We start from the raw sequence: 22,534 nt of genomic DNA, 5'->3' as shown, positions 1-22,534 counted from the left end.
ATTTCTACTTATTCCCTGAATTTGGCCAAGAGGAAGGCTTCTATTTGATCCCAGCTAATTTTTTGTAGTACTAGCAAAAACTGTATTTCTGTCATATTCTGTAGTTCTATTTCTCTCTGTACTCTGTATAGAAGAACTCATTAGGATGTAATCAAATTTCTTCAGTGTCTCCGCACTTTGAATAGTGCCCATGTCTCTATTTTTCCCCATAATATAAGATTTTGTTTGAATTGCATCTGACTTTTTTTTACTTTCACTCTAGAAATGAGGTACAATGGTCCCTTATTTTCTAAATGGCACATACCTGTTATGAAACAATCCTGCTTTGCTAAGAAGTGAATTAGAATGTAGTCAAAATTTTTTCAAAAAAACAAAGCTGAAACTTAGAAACTAAAATGAAATTTTATTACAAGATCACTATATGTAAAAGCTATAGGAATTTTCAATATCTCCTTTGATATTTGTCTGTGAAAAATGAGAGAGAACAATTTAAGAGTGGAATGCAGAAGAAGACCATAATCTTCCATAAAAAGCTTCAAGCTGCCATTTTTCTGGAAGGTGGTGATGGCATGGAAAGAGATGCTCAAAGGAGAACAGGGCCTTAGGAACAAAGCTGATTATTCATATAATTCAGCCATAACACGGTTATACCTTACTTACCCTTATGTAAGAGAGTACAGAACAGAGCAAAACCAGTTGCTACAAGGGGAATGGAAAAGCTATGGTATAAATCCAGGCTCTCCTAATAAGCCAACTCTGAGGCTAACAGAGGCCTAAACAAGATGTGCCAGCCTTTTCATGTTTGAAAAGCTAATTTCCCCCAAGTATATCAAGAACAAAAGACAGAGAACCCTGAAGATATTCAGCTAAAGAAACTGGTCCTAAAGTCAGGGAATCAAAAGTCAAGTCCTCATTTTCTTTTTCCTTCTAAATGTGAAGTAAAATATCTCCTTTTCCTCTCCCTAATTTACTCACAGTCACTTGAGATATAACTTTACTTTTCTTCAAAATTGCTCAAATGTGGAAGGTCAAGAGAGAAAGGCTAAGAGAAAGGTAAATGGGGAGAGAAACGTGTGTGTGTGTGTGGGGGGGGGGAATCAATAGACCAGAAATCCTTTTTTTTTTTTCTCTTTTCTAAGATTCAACTCTATAAAGAAAGTATCCTTTTAGAATGGCCTTTGAGGAAACTGAAAGGGTAATAAGTGTCTACAGACAATAGCCTTTAGAACTTTGCAGCTCTTAAGTTTATACTGGTAACTGGACACTTAATATATGTGTAGTTCCAGGTGGCCTGGAGATAATATGGGAAACATTAAAGTGATGCTCTCAGATGGTTCCAATCATCTTTGGAGATCCCAAAATTCAAAGGTCAGTATTACTATGCATTTGGAAGAAGATACACTGAGATCCTGATTTCTTGATAATGCACTGATTCTAAAATATTCTAACAGAATATACATAGGGTAGCTATTCCCTGGGTGGGGAATGGAGCGTGGTGGGGGGCGGGGAGATAAAGCTGAAATGGAGCAATTCCTTTTTTCTCTTGAGATTCAACTCTAGGAAGAATAAACATAAGTCGTTTGTATTCCCAGAGAGCAAAAATTCAATTTTATACCTTTGCAATCAACATCATTTGGTTGAAAATGTGTACTTGTTCTATTTGGAGAATCTGTCAACTCCAGGGAATAGGTTTCATATATGTTCACTTACAAGAAAGTCCATAAAGATGTTAAATATGAAAATATTTTGGATGTAATTTTACTGTGAAAAATTTAAATCACCAAGTTCTAAAAAGCATTTTTCTCTGTAAAGCTGGCTTAAGGTTTATTTTGAAATGCCATATTAGCAAAATGCATGTCATCTAGGATCAGTTAAGGAACAAGTGTCTGTGTCCACACATTAAGAGCTGCCTTAGGGCCATTAAAATAATTATTTTATTATATTGCTATCTGCCATCATGGTAACCCCTCTGCAAGCTGGATAGGAATCTAGACTCCACCTGTATTCTCTGTATTCACTTGCCTGAGGCAGCAAGTGAGACAAAGCCGGTGCTGCATAGTTAGCAGTACTTTCCAACATGGGGATTCTTCATTTACTACCAAACTTGGAAAGTTTTGGGTCTGAAACAATAAAGTCACAATAGCGAGGTTGCAACAGCATGACTTGTTTTTACATACTGTTAAGCATTTTTCTTTACCTTTTCTCTTTGGATCAAATTTTTTTTTAGAAACACTGAATTTAAAAACCAACCAGAATTACAGTTCTTATTATTTTTATATAAATAATATATATTTATATATTATATTTAATATATATATATTTATATATTATATTTAATATATATAAATAATATATATTTATATATTATATTTAATATATATATAATAAATATATATATATATTTTTTTTTCCTGCTCTAGTCGTACCATAAAACACTATTATTCATCTTTAAAAGTAAAGAGCTTGGATTTCTAGATACAGATAAGATGGAATGGATGCAGATCTCCTTATTTCCCCCACTAAGTATAGATAAAAACCCTGCGAATTATGTATAAAAACAAACACAAGAAGGCCCAGAAACATGGAGAGAAGGAGCTGGACCAACTAGGGACCCTAAGACATAAGAAATGACATGGAAGTGAATTTGGTGGTTTTTCTTCTTGAATTTTATACATCCCAAACTGGGTGAAGAAGGAGCCAACAATCTGGAAACACCAGTAAGAATCAAATAATGTTTGCTCCCTCATGCCAAAAGACCAGGAATGGGCAGCCTAGTGAGGCAAATATTAAAGACAATAATCACTCTATTTTAGGTGAACATCATGGAAAAACCACAGCAGTCTCCCTCCACCCCAAATCTACAAAAACCAGACTTACATCTTTGCCTGGAGATAAGTAGGTGTAATTCACTCTCCTTGCTGGGTGGTGTCAGAAAAGGCTCAAGTACCCTGGACTGTCACCACCACTCAGTGAAAAAGAGGCGATTCTGACTGCCCCCACCCACACCCCACTATAGTGTCAATGTAGACAACAAGTGGGGTTTGGACATCTACGTCGACCCATAACAAGGTAACAAAGCAGAGGTAGCATCAGAGACAGGTTCCCTGTCTCAGTACAGGTAGTATCAGAAGGGGCCAACAGAAAGTTTGGATCAGGGGTAACAAGAGGAATAGATGTCTACCTATTCAACCACCTTCCGGCAATGTCAGTAGGGACTGAGTGGGGAACCTGGATTTCCCCCCACTGTCCAGTGGTAATGAAATGCCTCTTTCTACAACCACCACCTCCAGTGGTATCAATGGAGTCCATGTATGGAGCTTGGACTTCTATTCTCACCTAACAGTAATGAGGCACTACTCCCCACCAAGTGCAGTGTCAATGGAGTACAAGTGGGGAATCTAGGGAGCTGTCTCTTCCTGGCAGTAGCAAGGCACCTCCTCTCCTGGGGTATCAATGAAGGTTGAGTAGGGAGCCTATTGGACTGTACCCTCCATCTAGCAGTAAAGTATCAGTGGAAGCCTACTAAAGCAGGGAATTTAAATAAGATTGAGAGTCTTATAATCTCTAAAATATTCAGGATACAACTGAAAATCATGCATCATACTAAGAACCAGGGAAGTTATGACTTGACTGAGAAAAGAAAATGAACAGATTACAACACTGAAGTGACACAGATGTTGAATTATATGTACAGAATTATATAAGGATTTTTAAAAAGCCACCACAAAAATGCTTGGACAAGCAATTACTAACACACTGGAAACAAATGAAAATACAGAATACTTCATATTTCTCCAAAGAAAATATTCAGATGGGCAACAGACACATGAAAAGATGCTCAGCATCAGAGCAGAGAGAGAGACAAATCAGAACCACAATAAGGTATCACTTCACAGCGGTCAGAATGGCTATTATCATAAAGACAAAAAATAGTTAAGTACTGGTGAGGATGTAGAGAAAAAGGAAACTTCATGTACTGTTACTGGGAATGTAAACCGGTACAGCCACTATGCAAAACATTATGAAGGTTCCTCAAAAAGTTAAAAATAGAGTACCATACAACCCAGGAAGTATACTTCTGGGTATTTTCCAAAAGAAAACAAAAACTCTAATTCAAAAAGATATATGCATTCTTAGGTTTACTATAGCTTTATTTACAACTGTCAAGATATAGAAGCAACTCAAGTATCCATTGACAGATGAATGGGTAAGAAGATCTGGTGTGTACACACACACACACACACACACACACACACACACACACACACAGGAATATTACTAAACTAAAAAGAGAAGGAAATTTTGTCATTCACAACAACATGGATGGACCTAGAAGGTCCATTCTTACTGCTAAATGAAGTAAGTCAGATAGAAAATGAGACAAATACCACCTCATTTCACTTATATGTGAAAGCTGAAAAACAACAAACAAAGAAATGGACTAATAAATACAGAGAACAAACTAGTGATTGCCAGAGGGGAGTGCGTAGAAGAGGGATGGGCAAAATAGGTGAGTAGATTAAGAGGCAGAAACCACCAGTTATAAAACAGATAAATCACAGGAATGAAAAGTTCAGCATAGGAAATATCCTCAATATTATTGTAATAACTTTGAATCGTGACAGATGGTAACTACACTTATCACAGTGAGCAGTGCATAATGTATATAATTGTTGAATCACTATGTTGTACAGCTGAAACTAATGTAACATTGAATGTCAATTATACTTCAGTTAAAAAAAGAGAAACCTCAGCAAAGCAACAGAAAATACTAAGAAGACTGAATGGAAATCTTAGAACTGAAAAATATAATATTCTGAAATAAAAAGGTAATAACTCAATGGGCTCAATAGCAGAATGGAAGTGATGAAGAAAAAAATCATAGAATCAGTGAGTATGAAGCTAGAACAACAGAAACTATTGAATCTGCAAATAGAGAAAAATAATCATTAAATTGAATTTCATCAAAATTAAAAAGACACTGAGAAGAATGAGAAGATAAGCTGCAGACTAGGAGAAAATATTTGCAAGCCACATATCTGATAAGGAACTTATACCCAGAACATAGAAAGAATGCTCAAAACTCAACAGTAAAACATTAACAACCCAAATAAAAAATGGACAAAACACATGAAAAATTTCATCAAAAAGGACATACGCATGTCAAATAAACAACAAAAAATGTTCAATATTATTAGCCATTATGCAAATTAAAACCACACTGTGATGGCATGGCATAACCTATTAAAAAACTATGATTCAATTATGATATCAAATGCTGACAAGAATATAGCATTCGACATTGAAACTAGATCATTCATCTATTGCTGGTAGGAATATGAAATAGTACAGTCATTCTGGAATATAGTTTTATAATTTCTTAAAAAAATAAAAAGACACCATACAACCTAGCATTTGTACTCCTGGACAAATATCTCAGAGAAATGAAAACTTATTTTCCACATAAAAACCTATGCATAAATGTTTATAGCAGCTTTATTAATAACACCTAAAAATGAGAAGCAACACTCATGTGTGAATGGTTAAAGCAGTATATTCATACCATGGGATACTATTCATCAAGAAAAAGAATGAAATATTGATACACAATGTTGATGGACCTCAAGGACACTTATGATATGTGCATAAAGCTAATTTCAAAAGGTTACATAAAACAATTTATGTTAACTAACTGGAATTTTAATAAAAAACTTTAAAAAAATTCTCAAAATGGCAAATGATAGAGGTGGAGAACAGATTAGTGGTTGCCAGAGTCAGAGATGTTGGCATGGTAGTGCGAGGAAGACTGTGACTATTTGTGGTGATGATTATATTTATTTACACATATGGTGAAGTTGCACAGAACTACACACACATACAACACACAAACATATGTGAGTGAAAGTGATGAAATCTGAAAAAGGTCTCTGAATCACACCATGTCATTTCCTGATTTGGGTATACTACAGTAATATAAGATTACCATTAGAGGAAATTGGGTGAAAAGTACACAGGAACTCTCTCTGTATTATTTTTGTAACTTATTATAAAACTGTATTTTATAATAAAAAGTTTTAAAAAAACCCAGAAAACTAAAAGTAAAAGAATCAGAAAGCAGGGATTATCATACCTGAGCTGATGCAGCTCATGCTGCCAGGAGAGATTTTCCTGCCTTAGCTCTTCTTGTATAATCTGAAAATTTTTTGTCTTATCTTGATACTCCTGAAGTTGAGCCTTCAGTGGACGTAACTCAGTGATTTCTTGGTTAATCTGTAAGTATTGCTGCTGCAGATTCTTCAATTCCTTCAGCTTTAACCAAAGGGAAAGTAACAGGGTGATTTATTACATCTTGTTTACCCAGCTGTAAGTCATCAACAACTCCCTGCTAAGTCAGACACCACAACAGACTATTAGCACCTAACAGGTCCACTGACATATATTTGCAACATGAATCTCTACAATGGTGAAATATAGGCAGCGAGGCTGGTGGGAATCACCCCACAGAGCTGCCATCAAGGCTATAGGGCCTGACCATTCCTGCAACTTGTACCCCTGGCTCTTGCTCCTGAGATCCCAAGTGAGTCTAGATCTACAAATTGGACATAGGACAGACCTAAGGACCTACAGTTTCTTTGTGTGGGTGTTAACTCCCCAGAACAAGAAATATAAAGATGAACTGACTTTCTATTTAGCCCTGTGCCCTGCTTAGGCTTTTAAACTTTCTTACATGGATATCAACGTTAACTCTAGCTTAGCTAATGTTGGCTATAAAAAGAAGGCAGTGATGCCCAGGCCCAGTGATTAAGAGTACTTAGGCTTTGGGAGTCCAACATCCTGCCCACATACATTGTGTGACCCGATGCACATTCCTCACATCCTCTAAGCCTTAATTTCCCTTACCTATAAAATTTCCCTCACCTCCTTTATGGTACTTCTCATTGGATTATGGGAATTAACTGACAAAATTAATGGTGGTGGTGGTGATGGTTATGGTGCTGGTGCTGGTAATGATGATGATAATAAAATGCTGATAGACTTGTCTTTAATTAACAAAACTCTCTATCTACATTCCAGCTATATCTTCAAACTCTTTATCACCAGTACTTTTTAAAAAGCTTGGTAGTAAGAAATAATGTTAGGACATCTGGGCTAAAAGGGTGCCTTGAACCATGTCTCTTTCACCCACTCTTGGAAACATCTTTAAAGCTATAATAAAGGCATCATTTTTTAAGCATAAAACACAAGAACAGGAAGAACAAGAGAGGAGTCAGCAACAACAAAATTAATTTTGGAAGCTGAAAAGCAGATGCATAAGTGGTAACTGACTTAATAGATCTGGGAAAGCCACATCTTAAGCTGGCAGTAAGGAAAGCCAAGAACCAGTGGAACTTACTCTGTAAAATCTTCAAAAGGCTCAGGAATTAACAGCACCAGGTACCTCTGGAAAAGACAGTGATGGGGGTAGGGAGAAGGTGGTAGCTGAAATAAGGAGAATTAGATGAAAGCTGCTTAAAAAACAATTACATCCCTAAATACTCTTCTCAGTTCCATACCTTTTGTTAACTCTAACAGACAACTAGAGTGTTATTCTTCGGAGAAGGTAAAAGAAGTGTCTCTGGGCCGTCAAATACAGGCACAACTGAAGGTAAAGGTACTACTCTGAAACAAGGGTGATCGAGTCAATGTACACCTTCTGAATGCTTAAAGTCTTTCCCCTACTCAGCTTGGACAGGGCTGGCACCCAGGCCTTTACCATCCATGCAAGAAATGAGAAATCTTCTCTAGAAAATCTGACCAGCCAAAGAGGAACTAATGATATCAACATGGGGACTACCCACAAAAAGTTCAGCAAGATCACCCTGCAATCACCAACCTCACAGTTGGTAAGCCCCATCCATAAGCTTTTTAGAACTTACCCTTAAACATGAAGAGTAAATCAAGATTAATCCTCATCTGAAGAATGCTATTATGAAGTCTGGGATGAAAAAAACTAGAAGAGAAGTAATTCAGAAGAGATTAGCAGGAGGAAGAATATGATATACTTGAAGATTTAAGAGAGAATATTGGAAATTAGAAACATTAGAGCAGAAATAAAAAAATAAAGAAAAATTCATTATAAGAAAACATCAAAGAACAAAATTGCCACCACTATTCTTGGAGAAATAAGATAAGAACATATATCCATGTGACAAGAAAAAGAAAAATTAGAAATTAGGAACATGATTGTAAATAACAAAACCTCAATATAGAGTTCTAAAGATAAAAGTGAGAAAGTCTTCCCAAAGTATAGCAAAAAGAAAAGAAAATTATAGAACCAATCCAGAAGGTCCTAAATCTAAATAACAGTCTTTTCAGAAAAAAGACAACAGAGAAAAAGGATGGGGAAAATGGCAAAACAGAATTCAAAAGAATCTCCCAAAATTGCGGAGTCTGAGTTCTTAGATTCAAAGGACTACAGAGAATGATGAATAAAAATAGACCCACATCAAAGTACATTATCATGAAATTTCAGAATACATAGGACTAAAAAATTCTGCACATTTCCAGAAAGAAATGAAAGAGACAGAGACAGACAAAAACAAAAAGAGATAAAGAAACAGATTATAAAGGATCAGCAATCAGCATTAGACTCCTGAACCATAATGTAAGATAAAAAGGTAAGATAAAAGGTAATAGACCGATGTCTTCACAATTTTGAAGGGGAATTATTTTCAGCCTAGAATTCCTTAGCCAGCCAAACAATCAAGTAAGAGAGATAAAAAGACATTTTCAGTAAATTTACCACCCCTGTATCTTTTCATAAGGAGCTACTAAATGATTTCTTCCAACAAAAGGAAGACACAAAACCAAGACGAGGAAGACCTGGAATACAAGAAAAAAGAATAGAGGAGAGAGGTGGGGGGAGATATCCTAGGATGAAAACCAGGAGTGCGGGGCAACTGGTTCATGTAAGAGCGAGAAAAAACCTCCAGAATTTTTTTTACACATGCAAAACTGATAGAAATAAACATCTTAAAAGGAAATGTGGTTAAATGGCAGTAAACCTGGAGTTAAATTACATTGATAAGTACAAAGAAAACTAGTAACAACAACAAAAATACAGCTATTAACTGTATTGGGGAAAAATGATGCTAAGGAAAATAAAAGTAACATGTCTCAGCTCTTGTTTCTGGTCATAAAAATGTAAACACTGAATAATGAATTAACCAAAATGTAAATTACATTAGTAGAATAGAAATGGGGCTGTATATTGAAAATATGCTCATGTAACGTGGAAGCAGAGACGAAAGTGAACTAAATAAACCCTGTTAGCATAAAAGACAGCCAAAAGCTAATACAAAGAATGAAAACTCAAGATGCATTACAAGTGTGATATTTAGATACCGAGAAAACACCAAAATGATAAGAGTTAAAAGCAAATTGTCTTGCGAGGAGGAGAATCAGAGTTAGAGGTACTGTTTTTCTAATCAAACATGCAGAATTTAGTGACATATGTTTGCATATAACTTTATTTTTTAAACAAAAAAAAGAAAATAAAAGCATTTTGTTTTGTTTTAAAACAAAAACTATGCACTAAATGTAATCTTTATTCACTCCTCTAATCCAGATACTCTAAATGTTAATCTTGGAATAGACTAGATCATCAGAAAGCTGTGTGTCTGGGACTGCAATTTAACTATTTGTAGAAGTACTTTTAGGAAATTATGCAAAATTCTTTTGCTACGCAGTTACAGCAAGGAACAGCTAAATTAAACCTATAAAATAACTATTATGTTTACTGTAAGGAAGTAAACGTTGTTTCATAAATTCATACGGTCCTCTCTATGGAAACACAGAAAAAACTTCTTGCTGGTATCAATACTTAAAACTATTCTTATACTGAACAAAGTAGCTTCTCTTTCTTCCTTTTCCCTAAAACACAAATATTGTGATTCATGTATATGGATTTTTAATTCCCTATTTCTGATGGCTGCCAGAAAGTGGGGAAAAAATTTGATGACCCATCTTTCTAAAAAGATATTGTGACATCTCCTTGGGATACTAAATTTACTTCTGGTTTAATCTTTCTCTCTCTTATCCTCATTTTCTCTTCCTTCCCAGTTACTTGCATTATATTATTGTGGAAAACTACTCATATCTTTATATGCTACTTCAAGTCATTTTTAGAATGAAATGAGTATAGGGGACTTCCAGAAAAGATGGCAGAGTCAGAGGATCCTAAAGTCACCTTGTTCCATGGATACAACTAGATAACAACCAAATCAGTGTAAATAACACATAAAATGACCCAAAGACTGGCAGAACAGATTCCACAGGTAAACATAGAGAAGAGACCATATCAAAAATTGGTAGGAAGGGTGGAAACACAGTCAGGAGCCAAGCTGATTCAGGAGATTGGGAAGGAAGGACACCACAAGCACAGAGAAGGGAGAAGAGCAGACCCCATACCAGGCACCCCAGTCACAGAGACCTGCACTAGGAAGACAAAGCCCCATAACATTGGCTTTGAGAACCAAAGGGGGCTAATAGCTAGAGTTTTTACAATCAGTGGGGCTTACCACCTAGAACTTTAAAGATGAACAGCTTGGCTCTGGGAGAGTGGGAGAGCAAGAGGAAATTAAGTCCCTGCCAACAAAGAGCACAACAAATAGCCCTGCTGAGATACATCATAAAAGCAGCAGTTTTAAAAATGCCTGGGGTATACAGGAAGGAGATTTATTTATTAATCTCAGAGTGTACTGGAGGGCCAGGGATCTTTGGGAAACTTCTCTAAGAACAAAAGGGCTGGTGGGTGCCATTCCCTCCCACCCCCAACCCCTCCCAGCCTACATATGCAGATGCCTGGAGGAACTGGTGCAGCACAAACACTCTCCACTTGGACTGGTAACACTGTGCCTCACCCCTGGGTTCTTCTGCAGACTCACCCCCAGCAACCTGGTCTCAGCAGGAGTATATCCAAAGTGGCGCCACAGGCGTGGCATTTTGCAAACAATCCCAACAGGGGTCAATACCACTCCAAAGTGACTCCTGTCCAAAGTGGAGGGCAAGATAACCACACACATCAATTTGCAGCCTTAGCAATGGCTGGGAGCAGACATCTGGTCTGACCGCAAGCCCCATCCACTAACAAAAACCTCCCAGGGAATAACAAAGGGAGAGCACTCTGCAATTCAGTGTAATCACAGCTCTGGCAAACATCTGATCTGACCCAACTCAAGTCCAAGACGGCCCCAAACCAGTCCATTAACAACACAGGGGACAAAAACTCTGCCCACAACAGAGTTTTCAATCAGATGACTTCACTGACGGCAAACTCAGCTTAGCCACAACATGAGGGTGCACACAACACACATACAAGACACCTTGAAATGCCAGGGTCTGGTAAATAAGGGACATTGCACTACAGAGCACCATAGGATCTCTTCTTTATAAGGCCACTACTTGCAACAGCTGACTTGATATTGCTGACTTTCCTAACACATAGATACAGACATGGAGAATAAGGCAAATTGAGGAGTCAGAGGAATATGCCCCAAATGAAAGAACAGGACAAAGAGAGAGAAATGAAATGGAAATAAGCAGTATGCCTGATAGAGAATTTAAACTAAGGGTCATAAAGATACTCACTGAACTTGAGAAGAGTGGAGTATCTCAGTGAGACTCTCGACAAAATACCAGAAAACATAAAAAAAGAACCAGAGGAAGAACTCAATAACTGAAATTAAAAATGTACTAGAGAGAATAAATAGTAAAATAGAGAAAAGAGAAGTACAGACCAGTAACCTGGAGGACAGAGTAATGGAAAACAGTCAAGCTAAACAAGAGAAAGAAAAAAGAAAAAAGAATGAGAATAAATTAAGGGAATTCAGTGATATGTTCAAGTATAACAATGTTTACATTATATAGATTCCAGAAGACGAAGGAGAGAAAGGGGGCAGAAAATTTATATGAAGAAATAATAGCTAAAAATTTCCCTTATTGGGGGAAGACATATAAATCCAGATGGAGAAGGCACAGAAAGCCCCCCAAAAAATGAATCCACACAGGTCCACACCAATATATAGTAGTTTATATATATATAAACTAGTTTATATATAGTTTAATACACAGTAATTAAATGGCAAAACATAATGATAAAGAGAGAATTTTAAAAGCAGCAAGAGAAAAGAAAACAATACATACAACAGAAAGTCCATAAAACTATAAGCTAATTTTTTGGCAGAAACTTTGCAGGACACAAGGGAGTGGCATGATATATTAAAAGTGGTGAAAGCAAAAAACCTGCAATCAACAATGCTCTATCCAGCAAGGCTATATCAATCATACAGAATAGAAGGAGAGATAAAGAGTTTCCAGGACAAATGAAATGAAATTTAAAGGAATATATCACCACCAAAACAGCCTTACAAGAAATGTTAAAGGAGACTCTTCAAATGGAAAGGAAGGATCATAAGCAGGGGTAATAAAAGTAGGAAGCACAAAAGCAGTAAAATCAAGTACATGTATAACAACCAAAGGTTTCACAAAATACAAATATGTAAAGAATGACACTATATATCTAAAATGTGGAGGGGAGAGAAATAGATTTTGGTGCTTTTAGAATGAGTTCAAACTTAAGTGATCTTAGCTTAATACAGACTGTTATATGCACAAGATGTTATATAAAAACCTAATGGTAACCACAAATCAAGAAACCGATAACAGGGGTGCCTGGACGGCTTAGCTGGTTGAGTGTCCGACTTCGGCTCAGGTCATGATCTCATGGTTCATGGGTTCGAGCCCCGCGTCGGACTCTGTGTTGACAGCTAGCTCAGAGCTTGGACCCTGTTTCAGATTCTGGGTCTCCCTCTCTCTCTGACCCTCCCCTGTTCACACTGTCTCTCTCTCTCTCAGAAATAAATAAAAAACATTAAAAAAAAAAAAAGAAACCAATAATAGATATGCAAAAAATTTAAAAAAAGGAAGCCAAGTATATCAGTAAAGACAAGCCATGAGAGAAGAGAGCAAGAGAAGAAAGGAAGAGAGAAGATCTACAAAAACAACTGGAAAACAAGTAACAAACTTGCAAGTAGTACATTATCAACAACTACCTTGAATGTAAATGAGCTAAACTCTCCGATCAAAAAACATGCAGTGACAGATGGATAAAAAAGCAAGATCCATCTAGATGCTGTCTATAAGAGACTCATTTCAGACCTAAAGATACCTGCAGATTGAAATTGAGGGAGATGGAGAAACATGTATCATGCAAATGGATTTCAAGGGAAAGCCAGGGTAGCAATACTTACATTGGACAGATTTTAAAATAAAGACAGTAACAAAAGACAAAGACGGACACTACATAATCATAAAGGTAATAATCCAACAAGATATAACAATTGTAAATATTTATGCACTCACCATGGAAACACCAAACAAAGCAGCTCACAACAAACATAAAGGAAGTAATCAATAGTAATATAATATTAGTAGGAAACTTTAACACTCCAGTGAAATCAGATAGACCATCCAAACAGAAAATCAACAAGAAAACAGTAGCTTTGAATGACATGCTGGACCAGATGGATCTAACAGATATATTCAGAACATTCCATCCTAAAACAGCAGAACATACATTCTTTTCAAGTGCACATAAAACATTCTCCAGAATAGATCATGTTAGGCCACAAACAAGTCTGAACAAATTCAAAATGAGTGAAGTTGTATTATGCATTTTTTTCTAACAATGCTACATAAAAACTAGAAATCAACCCCAAGAAAATCTGTAAAGAACACAAAGACATGAAGACTATATTACATGCTACTAATGAATAAGTCAACCAAGAAATCAAAGAGGAAATTTAAAAATACATGAAGACAGATGAAAATGAAAATACAATGATTCAAAATCTTTGGGGTGCAGCAAAAGTGGTTCTAAGAGGGAAGTTTATGGTAAAACAGGTCTACCTCAAGAAGCAAGAAAAATCTCAAATAAACAATCTAACCTTACATCTAGAGGAGCTAAAAAAATAATAACAAACAAAACCTAAAACCAGCAGAAGGAAGGAAATAATAAAGATTAGAGCAGAAATAAATAGAAACTAAAAATACAGTAGGAAAGATCAATGAAACCAGGATTTAGTTATTGGAAAAGATCAACAAAATTGCTAAAATGTTGGTGAGACTCACAAATAAATAAGTAAATAAATAAATAAATAAAAATAAAAAGAGACAGGGGAAAAACTCAAACAAAATCAGAAATGAAAGAAGAGAAATAAATGACACCACAGAAACACAAAAGATTATAAGAGAATATTATGAAAAATTATATGTCAACAAATCGGACAACCTAGAAAAAAATGGATAAATTCCAACAAACACATAACCTACCAAAATCGAATCAGGAAGAAATAGAAAATTCAAACAAACTGATAACAGCAAAGAAACGGAATCAGTAATCAACAAACTCCCAATAAACAGAAGACCAGGACCAGACAACTTCACAGGTGAATTTTACCAAACATTTAAAGAATAATTAACCCTGTTCTTAAACTATTCCAGAAAGTAGAAGAGGAAGGAAAGCTTCCAAATTCATTCTTTGAGGCTAGCATTACCCTGATTCTAAAACCTGATAAAGATGCCACTAAAACAGAGAACAAGCCAACAACAGTGATGAATACAGATGCAAAATTCCTCAACAAAATATTAGCAAACTGAATCCAACAATCCATTTAAAAAATCATTCACCAGGGGCGCCTGGGTGGCTTAGTCGGTTAAGCGTCCGACTTTCGCTTAGGTCATGATCTCGCGGTTCGTGGGTTCGAGCCCCGCGTCGGGCTCTGTGCTGACAGCCAGCTCAGAGCCTGGAGCCTATTTCAGAGTCTGTGACTCCCTCTGTCTCTGACCCTCCCCTGCTCACGCCTTCTCTCTCTCTCTCCTAGAAATAAATAAAAATATTAAAAAAAAAAAAAATCATTCACCATAATCCAGCAGAATTTACTCCTAGGATGCAGGGTAGTTCAATATTTGTAAATCAATCAATATGAGACATCACATCAATAAAAGAAAGGATAAGAACCGTAAGATCTTTTCAATAGCTGAAGAAAAATTACTTGACAAGGTACCACATCCATTCACGACAAAAACCCTCAGCAAAGCACATTTAGAGGGAACATACCTCAACATAATAAAAACATTAGATGAAAAACCCACAGCTAACATCACACTCAGTGGAGATGAAGTCAGGAACAACATGAGGATTTCCTCTCTCACCATCACCACATTTATTGAGCATAGTTCTGGAAATTCTAGCCACAGAAATCAGATAAGAAAAAGAAATAAAAGGCATCCATATTGGTAAGAAAGAAGTAAAACTTTCACCATTTGCAGATGACATGATACTATATATAGAAAACCCTTAAGACTCCAAAAAAACCTACTAGAACTGATAAATGAATTCAGTAAGTCACAGGATGCAAAATTGATATACAGAAATCTGTTGCAGTTCTATATACTTAATGGAGCAACAAAAAGAGAAGTTAATAAAACAGTCCCACCCACAATTGCAACCAATAATAATGAAAGACCTAGGAATAAAACTCACCAAAGGGTGAAAGACCTGTACTCTGTAAACTATAAAAACACTGATTAAAGAGATTAAAAGATGACATACACACAAAATGGAAAGATATTCCATGCTTATAGACTGGAAGAGCAAATATTGTTAAAATGTCTATATTATCTGAAGCAATCCTTAATCAAATGCAATCCCTATCAAAATACCAACAGAATTTTTCACAAAACTAGAATAATCCTAAAATGTATGTGGAACCACTAAAAACCCTGAATAGCCAAAGCAATCTTGAAAAAGTACAAAATTGGAGGTATCATTATCCCAGATTTCAAAATATACTACAAAGTTGTAGTAATCAAAACAGTATGGTTCTGGCACAAAAACAGACACATAGATCATTGGAAAGAACACAGAGCCCAGAAACAAAGCCATGATTATATGGTCAATTAATCTACAACAAATAAGGCAAAAGACAATCTCTTCAAAAACTTGGTGCCGGGGACACTGGACAGCTACATGCAAAAGAATGAAACTGGACCACTTTCTTATACCATACACAAAAATAAATTCAAAATCAATTAAAGACCTAATTGTGAGACCTAAAACCATAAAAGTCCTAGAAGAGAGCACAGGAAGTAATTTTTTTGGCTCTAGCAACATTTTTTCTAGATATGTCTCCTGAAGCAAGGTAAACAAAAGCAAATATAAACTATTGGGGTTATATCAAAATAAAAAGCTTCTAGAGAGCAAAGGAAAAAAAACCAACAAAAAAGACAAGCTGTTAAATGGGAGAAAGTATTTGTAAATGACATATCCACTAAAGGGTTAGTATCCAAAATATATGAAGAACTTATAAAACAACACCAAAAAACCCAAATAATCCAATTTTTAAAAGGGCAGAAGATATGAACAGATATTTTTCCGAAAAAGACATGCATATGGCCAACAGATATATGAAAAGATGCTCAACATCACTAATTATCAAAGAAATACAAATCAAAACTACAATCAGATACTTGTCAGAATGGCTTAAATGAAAAACACAAGAAACAACAAGTGTTGCTGAGGATATGGAGAAAAAGGAACCTTAACACACTGTAGGTAAGAATGCAAACTGGTGGCATCTACTGTGGAAAACAGTATGGAATTTCCTCAAAAAATTAAGAATAGAATTACCATGTGATCTAGTAATTCTGCTACTGGATATTTACCCAAAGAATGCAAAAATACTAATTCAAAAAGATATATGAATCCTTATGTTTATAGGAGCAATATTTACAATAGCTAAAATAAGGAAGCAGTCCAAGTGGTCAATATATCAATAATTTGCAACCCATTTACAACATGGTCTAGAGTGTATAATGCTAAATGAAATCAATCAGTCAGAGAAAGAAAGACAAATACCATATGATTTTAGTCATATGTGGAATTTAGGAAACAAAAGAGATAGGCAAAGGAAAGAAGAGGCAAAAAAGCAGACTCTATAGAGAGCAAACTGATGGTTACCAGAGGGGAGGTAAAATAGGTGAAGGGGATTAAGAGACCACTTATCCTGATGAGCACTGAGCAATGTATAAAATTGCTGAATCACTATATTGTATACCTAAAACTAACGGACATTAATTACATTGGAATCTGAAAACAATTAAACCAAAAGAATGAAATGAGTATAGATAAATAAAGGCAACTCTGGAGATTTACTCTCTACCCTTTAGGTAAAAATTGTCTAAGTACTTATTTGATTATGGGAAAGTCCAAAGGAAGTTCAGACAGATATGAAAACTCTGGGATGCTTTCACAGTTGTTTGTGACATTGTAGTAGAATCCCCAGGGCTAATTCTCTGCCACTTGGACCCTCAGACTTCCCCTTGAATAACTAAGTAAAGAAGAGAACCAAAGTAAGTTAAATCCCTCTCAGATCTAAGCCACTTCTGGAGCGGTCCTGAGGGAAAAGGAGTATGGTATAGACAGAGGTGATAAACTGGTAACCTAGGCTATGTTTAAGCTGATAGTGGTTGACTTAAGATAGCTCCCACAACTATCGTACATGCAGCCAGTGACTGAGAGACTAAACACTTTAATGCCCATGGCACAGACTGAGAACAAGATATGTGGAAAAGAGAGTCAATGGACAGTTAATGATACATTCAGAAAGTATGCAGAAGTGCCTCAGCAGACTGCAGCAGGCCTCATTTGTAGTATCACCCAGTCAGACTGTCAGGCCTTCATGTGATTTATAACTCTGCCTAGGCTTAGGATTCATTCATGGCAGACGTAAAAGCCTCAGTCTCAAATGTTTCCATAATTCCTCTACATGACAGTTTTACATAATGGAAAAAATAGTGGTTTTGGTAAAAACCACAAAAGTAGAGAATGCCCCCCCAATTATGTTGATTATCTACCATATAGTTAATTACCCCATGCTAAAAATCATAGGAAACACATACAAGTATAAGACATGACACTTACCAGGAGTTTGGAATCTAATCAGGGAAATATTAAGTGCATAGAAATTAAACACACAGACACATACACATATATACATCAAGACAATATGGGACAAATCAAAGTACTAGAGAAGTACAAACAGAAGGTAATAGACGACCAAGTGATCTGAAAACGTAACCAGAGAATTTGAGCTCCAGGGTGGTGATGTTTAAATAGTGGGAAATACTTGCCTAAAAAACGAAAACTGAGAGAACATTTTGGTTGAGGGGATGGTGATGTGTTAGTACAAGATAAGGAGGAGCTCAGTGTAGCTACAATGAAGAAAGCAGTGGAGTAGTAACAAGGAAGGCTGGAAAGAAGGACCTGAATAAGATATAGGGTGTCAAATCCTGGACTAAGAGGTTTGAATCCTAAGCCTATTCTAGAGTAATACAACTTTTAAAGATTTTTGAGCAGCACAGTAATAAGAAAGGAGAGCTGCAGATTTATTCAGTGATGGTATATAAAATATACTGGAGAGGTGACAAACTAGAAGCAGTATCACAACAGTTAAGTGTACAGTGTTAAGAACTTATTTTAAGATGTTGATGATGGAAAGGAAAGCGAGATATTTGAGGCCCACTGTAAATATAGTGACAGACCTGGATGATTAAATGAAATAAAATCATGGATAACTATGAGCCTTAGGGAACAGAAGAACACTACTATGAGTTATAGAAATGTAGAAATTAAAAAATGCTGACCTGGCTTGTAAATATCCAGCAGACAAAAATGTGGAATGGGGATTGGAAGATGGAAAGCATTGTGATAGCAAATTTAGTCCCCAGTGTTTACAATAGATAAGAAACGTAGAGCAATTCATTAAATGAAACCTTGTCAATTAAGAATCTAACATAATAGCTTCCAGGAAAAAGATTTTGACTTCAAAGGTAATCAAGTCCTGGGTGCTATAAACTACAGCTTTGAAGTATATACTGTCCTGATGAAAATCTTCCACATGTGCATTCTGAAAGCAATGAGAAAAGTTTAATCTCCTAGGACAAAGTCCACTGAACTTAAACTATTTTTAAAATATTAACAAATATGTATACATTGTATTGCTGTCAAAACAATAGCTGAAAAGAGGGGCTTTGTTCAGATTACAAAAGTGAAAAAATTATTTATAAATGTTGGATATTAAGTGTAATATGAATGAACACATTATCAACAAAGAAAAAGAAAAAATAGAACAAGACTTTACAGGTAGGGGAAATAATCTTTTTACTCAGGCTAATCTTAAAAATTAGTATTTTCATATTCTGGACACTGGTCACTTTTTAAAATGGAAAATTCAGCCTTTTGAAGCTCAGTTTATTTCCTATTTTGCCTCAGTGCATGGCCTTGACAGAGTTAAGAACTGTCATGAAAGTGAAGACAGTAATGTCACAAAGAAGAACCTGGCTCATATAGGTCCAATTTTTGCCTCTGAATCTTGATAACCTGAAAGTTTTTAAGAAAAAAGACCTGGATTAAACTACTGGATCCTAATAAAAGCAGCAAAATTTTGGTATTAGATCCTCCTTAGCTTTCTCTGATTGAAAAAAAAAAGTTGGGTATTAAACTTACTTAAATTAACCCTTTTCATTTAACTTTTTTGTGACAAATTAGGTGAGTTATATATAAGTCTGAGATGAACTGAGTCCTCTCTACCCTTAATTCTACCAGATGACCTATTGCTAAACTCTCACTATAAGAAGGCACTGAATGATCCCTATACCTTCATTCAATTCAACTCTGACAAATTCTAGAAATATTTATGTGGGTGCTTAAAATACAAAAAACAGCCTCCATCTCTTCTTTTATAACCAATGGAGAGTTTTGTGCAAAGAAAATTTGTAATTGTTTTTAAATGGAATGGCAGATTTAAAGTAATTTAAATAATGTCTGTGCTTCTCTAAGACCACACAGAACCTGTGAAATGCATAATACTCTCCTAGAGTGCCCAGATAATATGTGCTTATCTTTTTTCCTATGGAGATGAAAATTATAAAGAAAGGCTCAAAAACTCTCAAAGATCAGAAAGAGAACCAGATACTCACTAGTCGGTCTCTGTCATTTTGGAGTGATGACATAGCTTTTTTTAAACTCTGGACTTCAGCTGGGCTGGTTGCAGGCTGGACTGCAGACCTCTGCTTCCCTTCCTCTGACTTGCGGAATTTCTGCAGTTCATTCAACAGGTGATCTCTTTCATTCTGTAGACTGGCCATAGCCTTGGAAAAGGACTGCACTTGATTGTAAGAATCTTCTAGTTGTGAAGACAAGTGAAATAGTTGCTTATCTTTGGACAAAAGCTGTTGGTTAAGTTTCTCAAGGGGAGGCAAGCTGCTATCCTCAGTGGAGTTCGTTGAAAGGGCAGCTTTAGAAACAAGAGCATTTCTCTCCTTGCTTAAGAGGCCCTGTTCTTCTCTCAGCTGTGCCAGCTCCTTGAGACTGGCATCGTATTTCCTTTTCAGTACATCAAGCTCCTCATTGGCATGATCTCTGCTATTTTGTAGGGAATTCATAGACCTTCCAAAAGACTGGATTTGTGCTGTGAGATCTTTATTTTCTTTGGTGACCGTGAGTAATTTCTGTTCCATCTCCACTAGATCTCTTGCTAGCTCTGCCACTCTCTCTTCTGCGGTTTCTGTTTCATTTCGCATTATCCCGGCATCATGGTGAAGATGCTTTAATTCTTTCTTCAGTTTATCTTCAATTTCACCCACTTTCTTGGCAGCTTCCTTCTGAACACAAACCAACTCCTTTTCCAGTTCTGTAATTCTCTTCTGAGAGGAGGAAAGGGTAGTAGTCAACTTCTGTACTTCTTCTTCTTTTACTTTTAATTGGGCCTGAAATATCCCTAAAGTTCCTTCTTCTTGTAAGGCTGCCAATTGTCTCTTTAGTTGGGATATAGATGTATTCAAGCTCTCAATCTCTCTAGACAAACCTTGTTTTTCCTCCTCTAGAGCAAGAGAGGACCTCCGCAGATCCGCCTCTGCTTCCTTAGACTCCTTTAGCTTTCCTTCCAATTTAGCACATTCACTTTTCAGCTCCTTATTCTGCTGCAGTTGAGCTTCAAGGAGTTGCTTTTGCTGGCAGTCCTTTCTTGATATCACTTGGTTCAGGTCTTCTCTATACTGGATCAGTTCTGCATCTAGTTTGGCATTCTCAGAATTGAGATCATCCATATGACTTCTCAAGCATCGGATTTCTTCTTTAAGCTTGTTATTCTCAGCAGCAGCCTCTTGGATGAGTTGATCTTTTTCCAAGATGACAGAGAGATGCCGCTCTTCCAGCTGTTGGTAGTCTCCTACTATCCGGTCTCGGTCATCCTGGAGAGAAGACATGGATTTAACGAACGAATTCAACTGAGCCTTCTGCTGCAAGTTCTCCTTTTTGATGGTTTTCAGTGTTTCCATAAGCTTGTTGGTTTTGTCAACAGCCTTTTTGTTCTCCTCTTCTAAGACAATATTCTCCTCTTCCTCCTGGGACAACAGGTTTTCCAATTCTTTAATTTCTTTATTATGTTGCTGATGCAGTTCAGCAACTGCTGCTTGGATTGCCTGTTCCTTGGCAGAAAGCAGGCTTATAATCTTCTGCTCCTTCATGCTTATTTCTTCATGCAGCTTACTGGTCAGTTGTCTGGAAGCCTGCAGATCAGTCTCTAGCTGTTCATAATTGAACTTACAATTCTGGATGTCAGCCTCTTGCTGCTTTATGATCCCTTCCAAATTCTCTTTATTTTCCTTACATTTTTCTAAAGAATTATTTAAATCAGTTGACTGGTCTCTGAGAATCTTAAGTTCTGATTCCAACTTAGCTAATTCATTCTGAGAACTGTGGTACAGATGACGAGTCTCTTCGAGCTGGGACAAAAGTTCTTTGTTTTCCCCCTGCAGAGTATCACAGACCTTTTGTTGAAGCTGGACCTCTGTCTGGGCCTTGGACTCCCAAATCTGCTTATCATGTTCAAGCCTGTAAAAAAAGAAGTTCATTAATTATATATTTCAAAGAAAAACTACCTGATGCCTAAGGAACACATACAGCAACATGTACTCAGACCTACAAATGAATCAATATTCATAATTCAAGGTGCTCATCCTTTTAATGGAGAGATATTAGTTCTGCTGAATGCTCTGTATTAAAGGTATATTGTGCCTAAGGGTATTTCAGTCATAAACTCCAAAATATGTTGCTTATTTTAGTGGCATGACTTTGCACACTCTAGAAAGCAATATTTTCTATTTTGCTTTACTTTGCTCCAGACAAGCTAATGTCTAGCTTCTTAAAGGAATTATCTTGGTATGACAGACAATGAGGAAACCGGTCTCAGAGAAGAAAAATTCTTTTTTTTAAAATAGTTTATTGTCAAGTTGGTTTCCATATAACACCCAGTGCTCATCCCAAGTGCCCTCCTCCATGCCCATCACCTCCCTTCCCCTCTCCCCCACCCCCATCAGTCCTCAGTTTGTTCTCAGCATTCAAGAATCTCTCATGGTTTGCCTCCCTCCCTCT

At 36.4% G+C, this 22,534-nt stretch overlaps 1 protein-coding gene across 8 annotated transcripts in view; it reads right to left on the bottom strand.

Moving 5' to 3' along the window:
• The window catches only part of GOLGB1 (golgin B1), a 95,820-nt gene that overhangs the window by 10,258 nt on the left and 63,028 nt on the right, over positions 1-22,534 (bottom strand). For all 8 annotated transcript variants that reach the window (XM_039248895.1, XM_039248899.1, XM_039248897.1 and 5 more), the window contains 2 exons: positions 20,080-21,994; positions 6,131-6,309 (listed from right to left, as the gene is read on the bottom strand). In XM_039248895.1, coding sequence (XP_039104826.1) covers positions 6,131-6,309; positions 20,080-21,994 — 2,094 coding nt within the window. The remainder of the gene's footprint in view (positions 1-6,130; positions 6,310-20,079; positions 21,995-22,534) is intronic.

Source organism: Hyaena hyaena, unplaced genomic scaffold (assembly GCF_003009895.1).
Source record: "Hyaena hyaena isolate Hyena2069 unplaced genomic scaffold, ASM300989v1 scaffold_321, whole genome shotgun sequence".
In the NCBI taxonomy this organism is placed as follows: Eukaryota; Metazoa; Chordata; class Mammalia; order Carnivora; family Hyaenidae; genus Hyaena; species Hyaena hyaena.
This window is presented reverse-complemented; position numbering and strand designations above follow the sequence as displayed.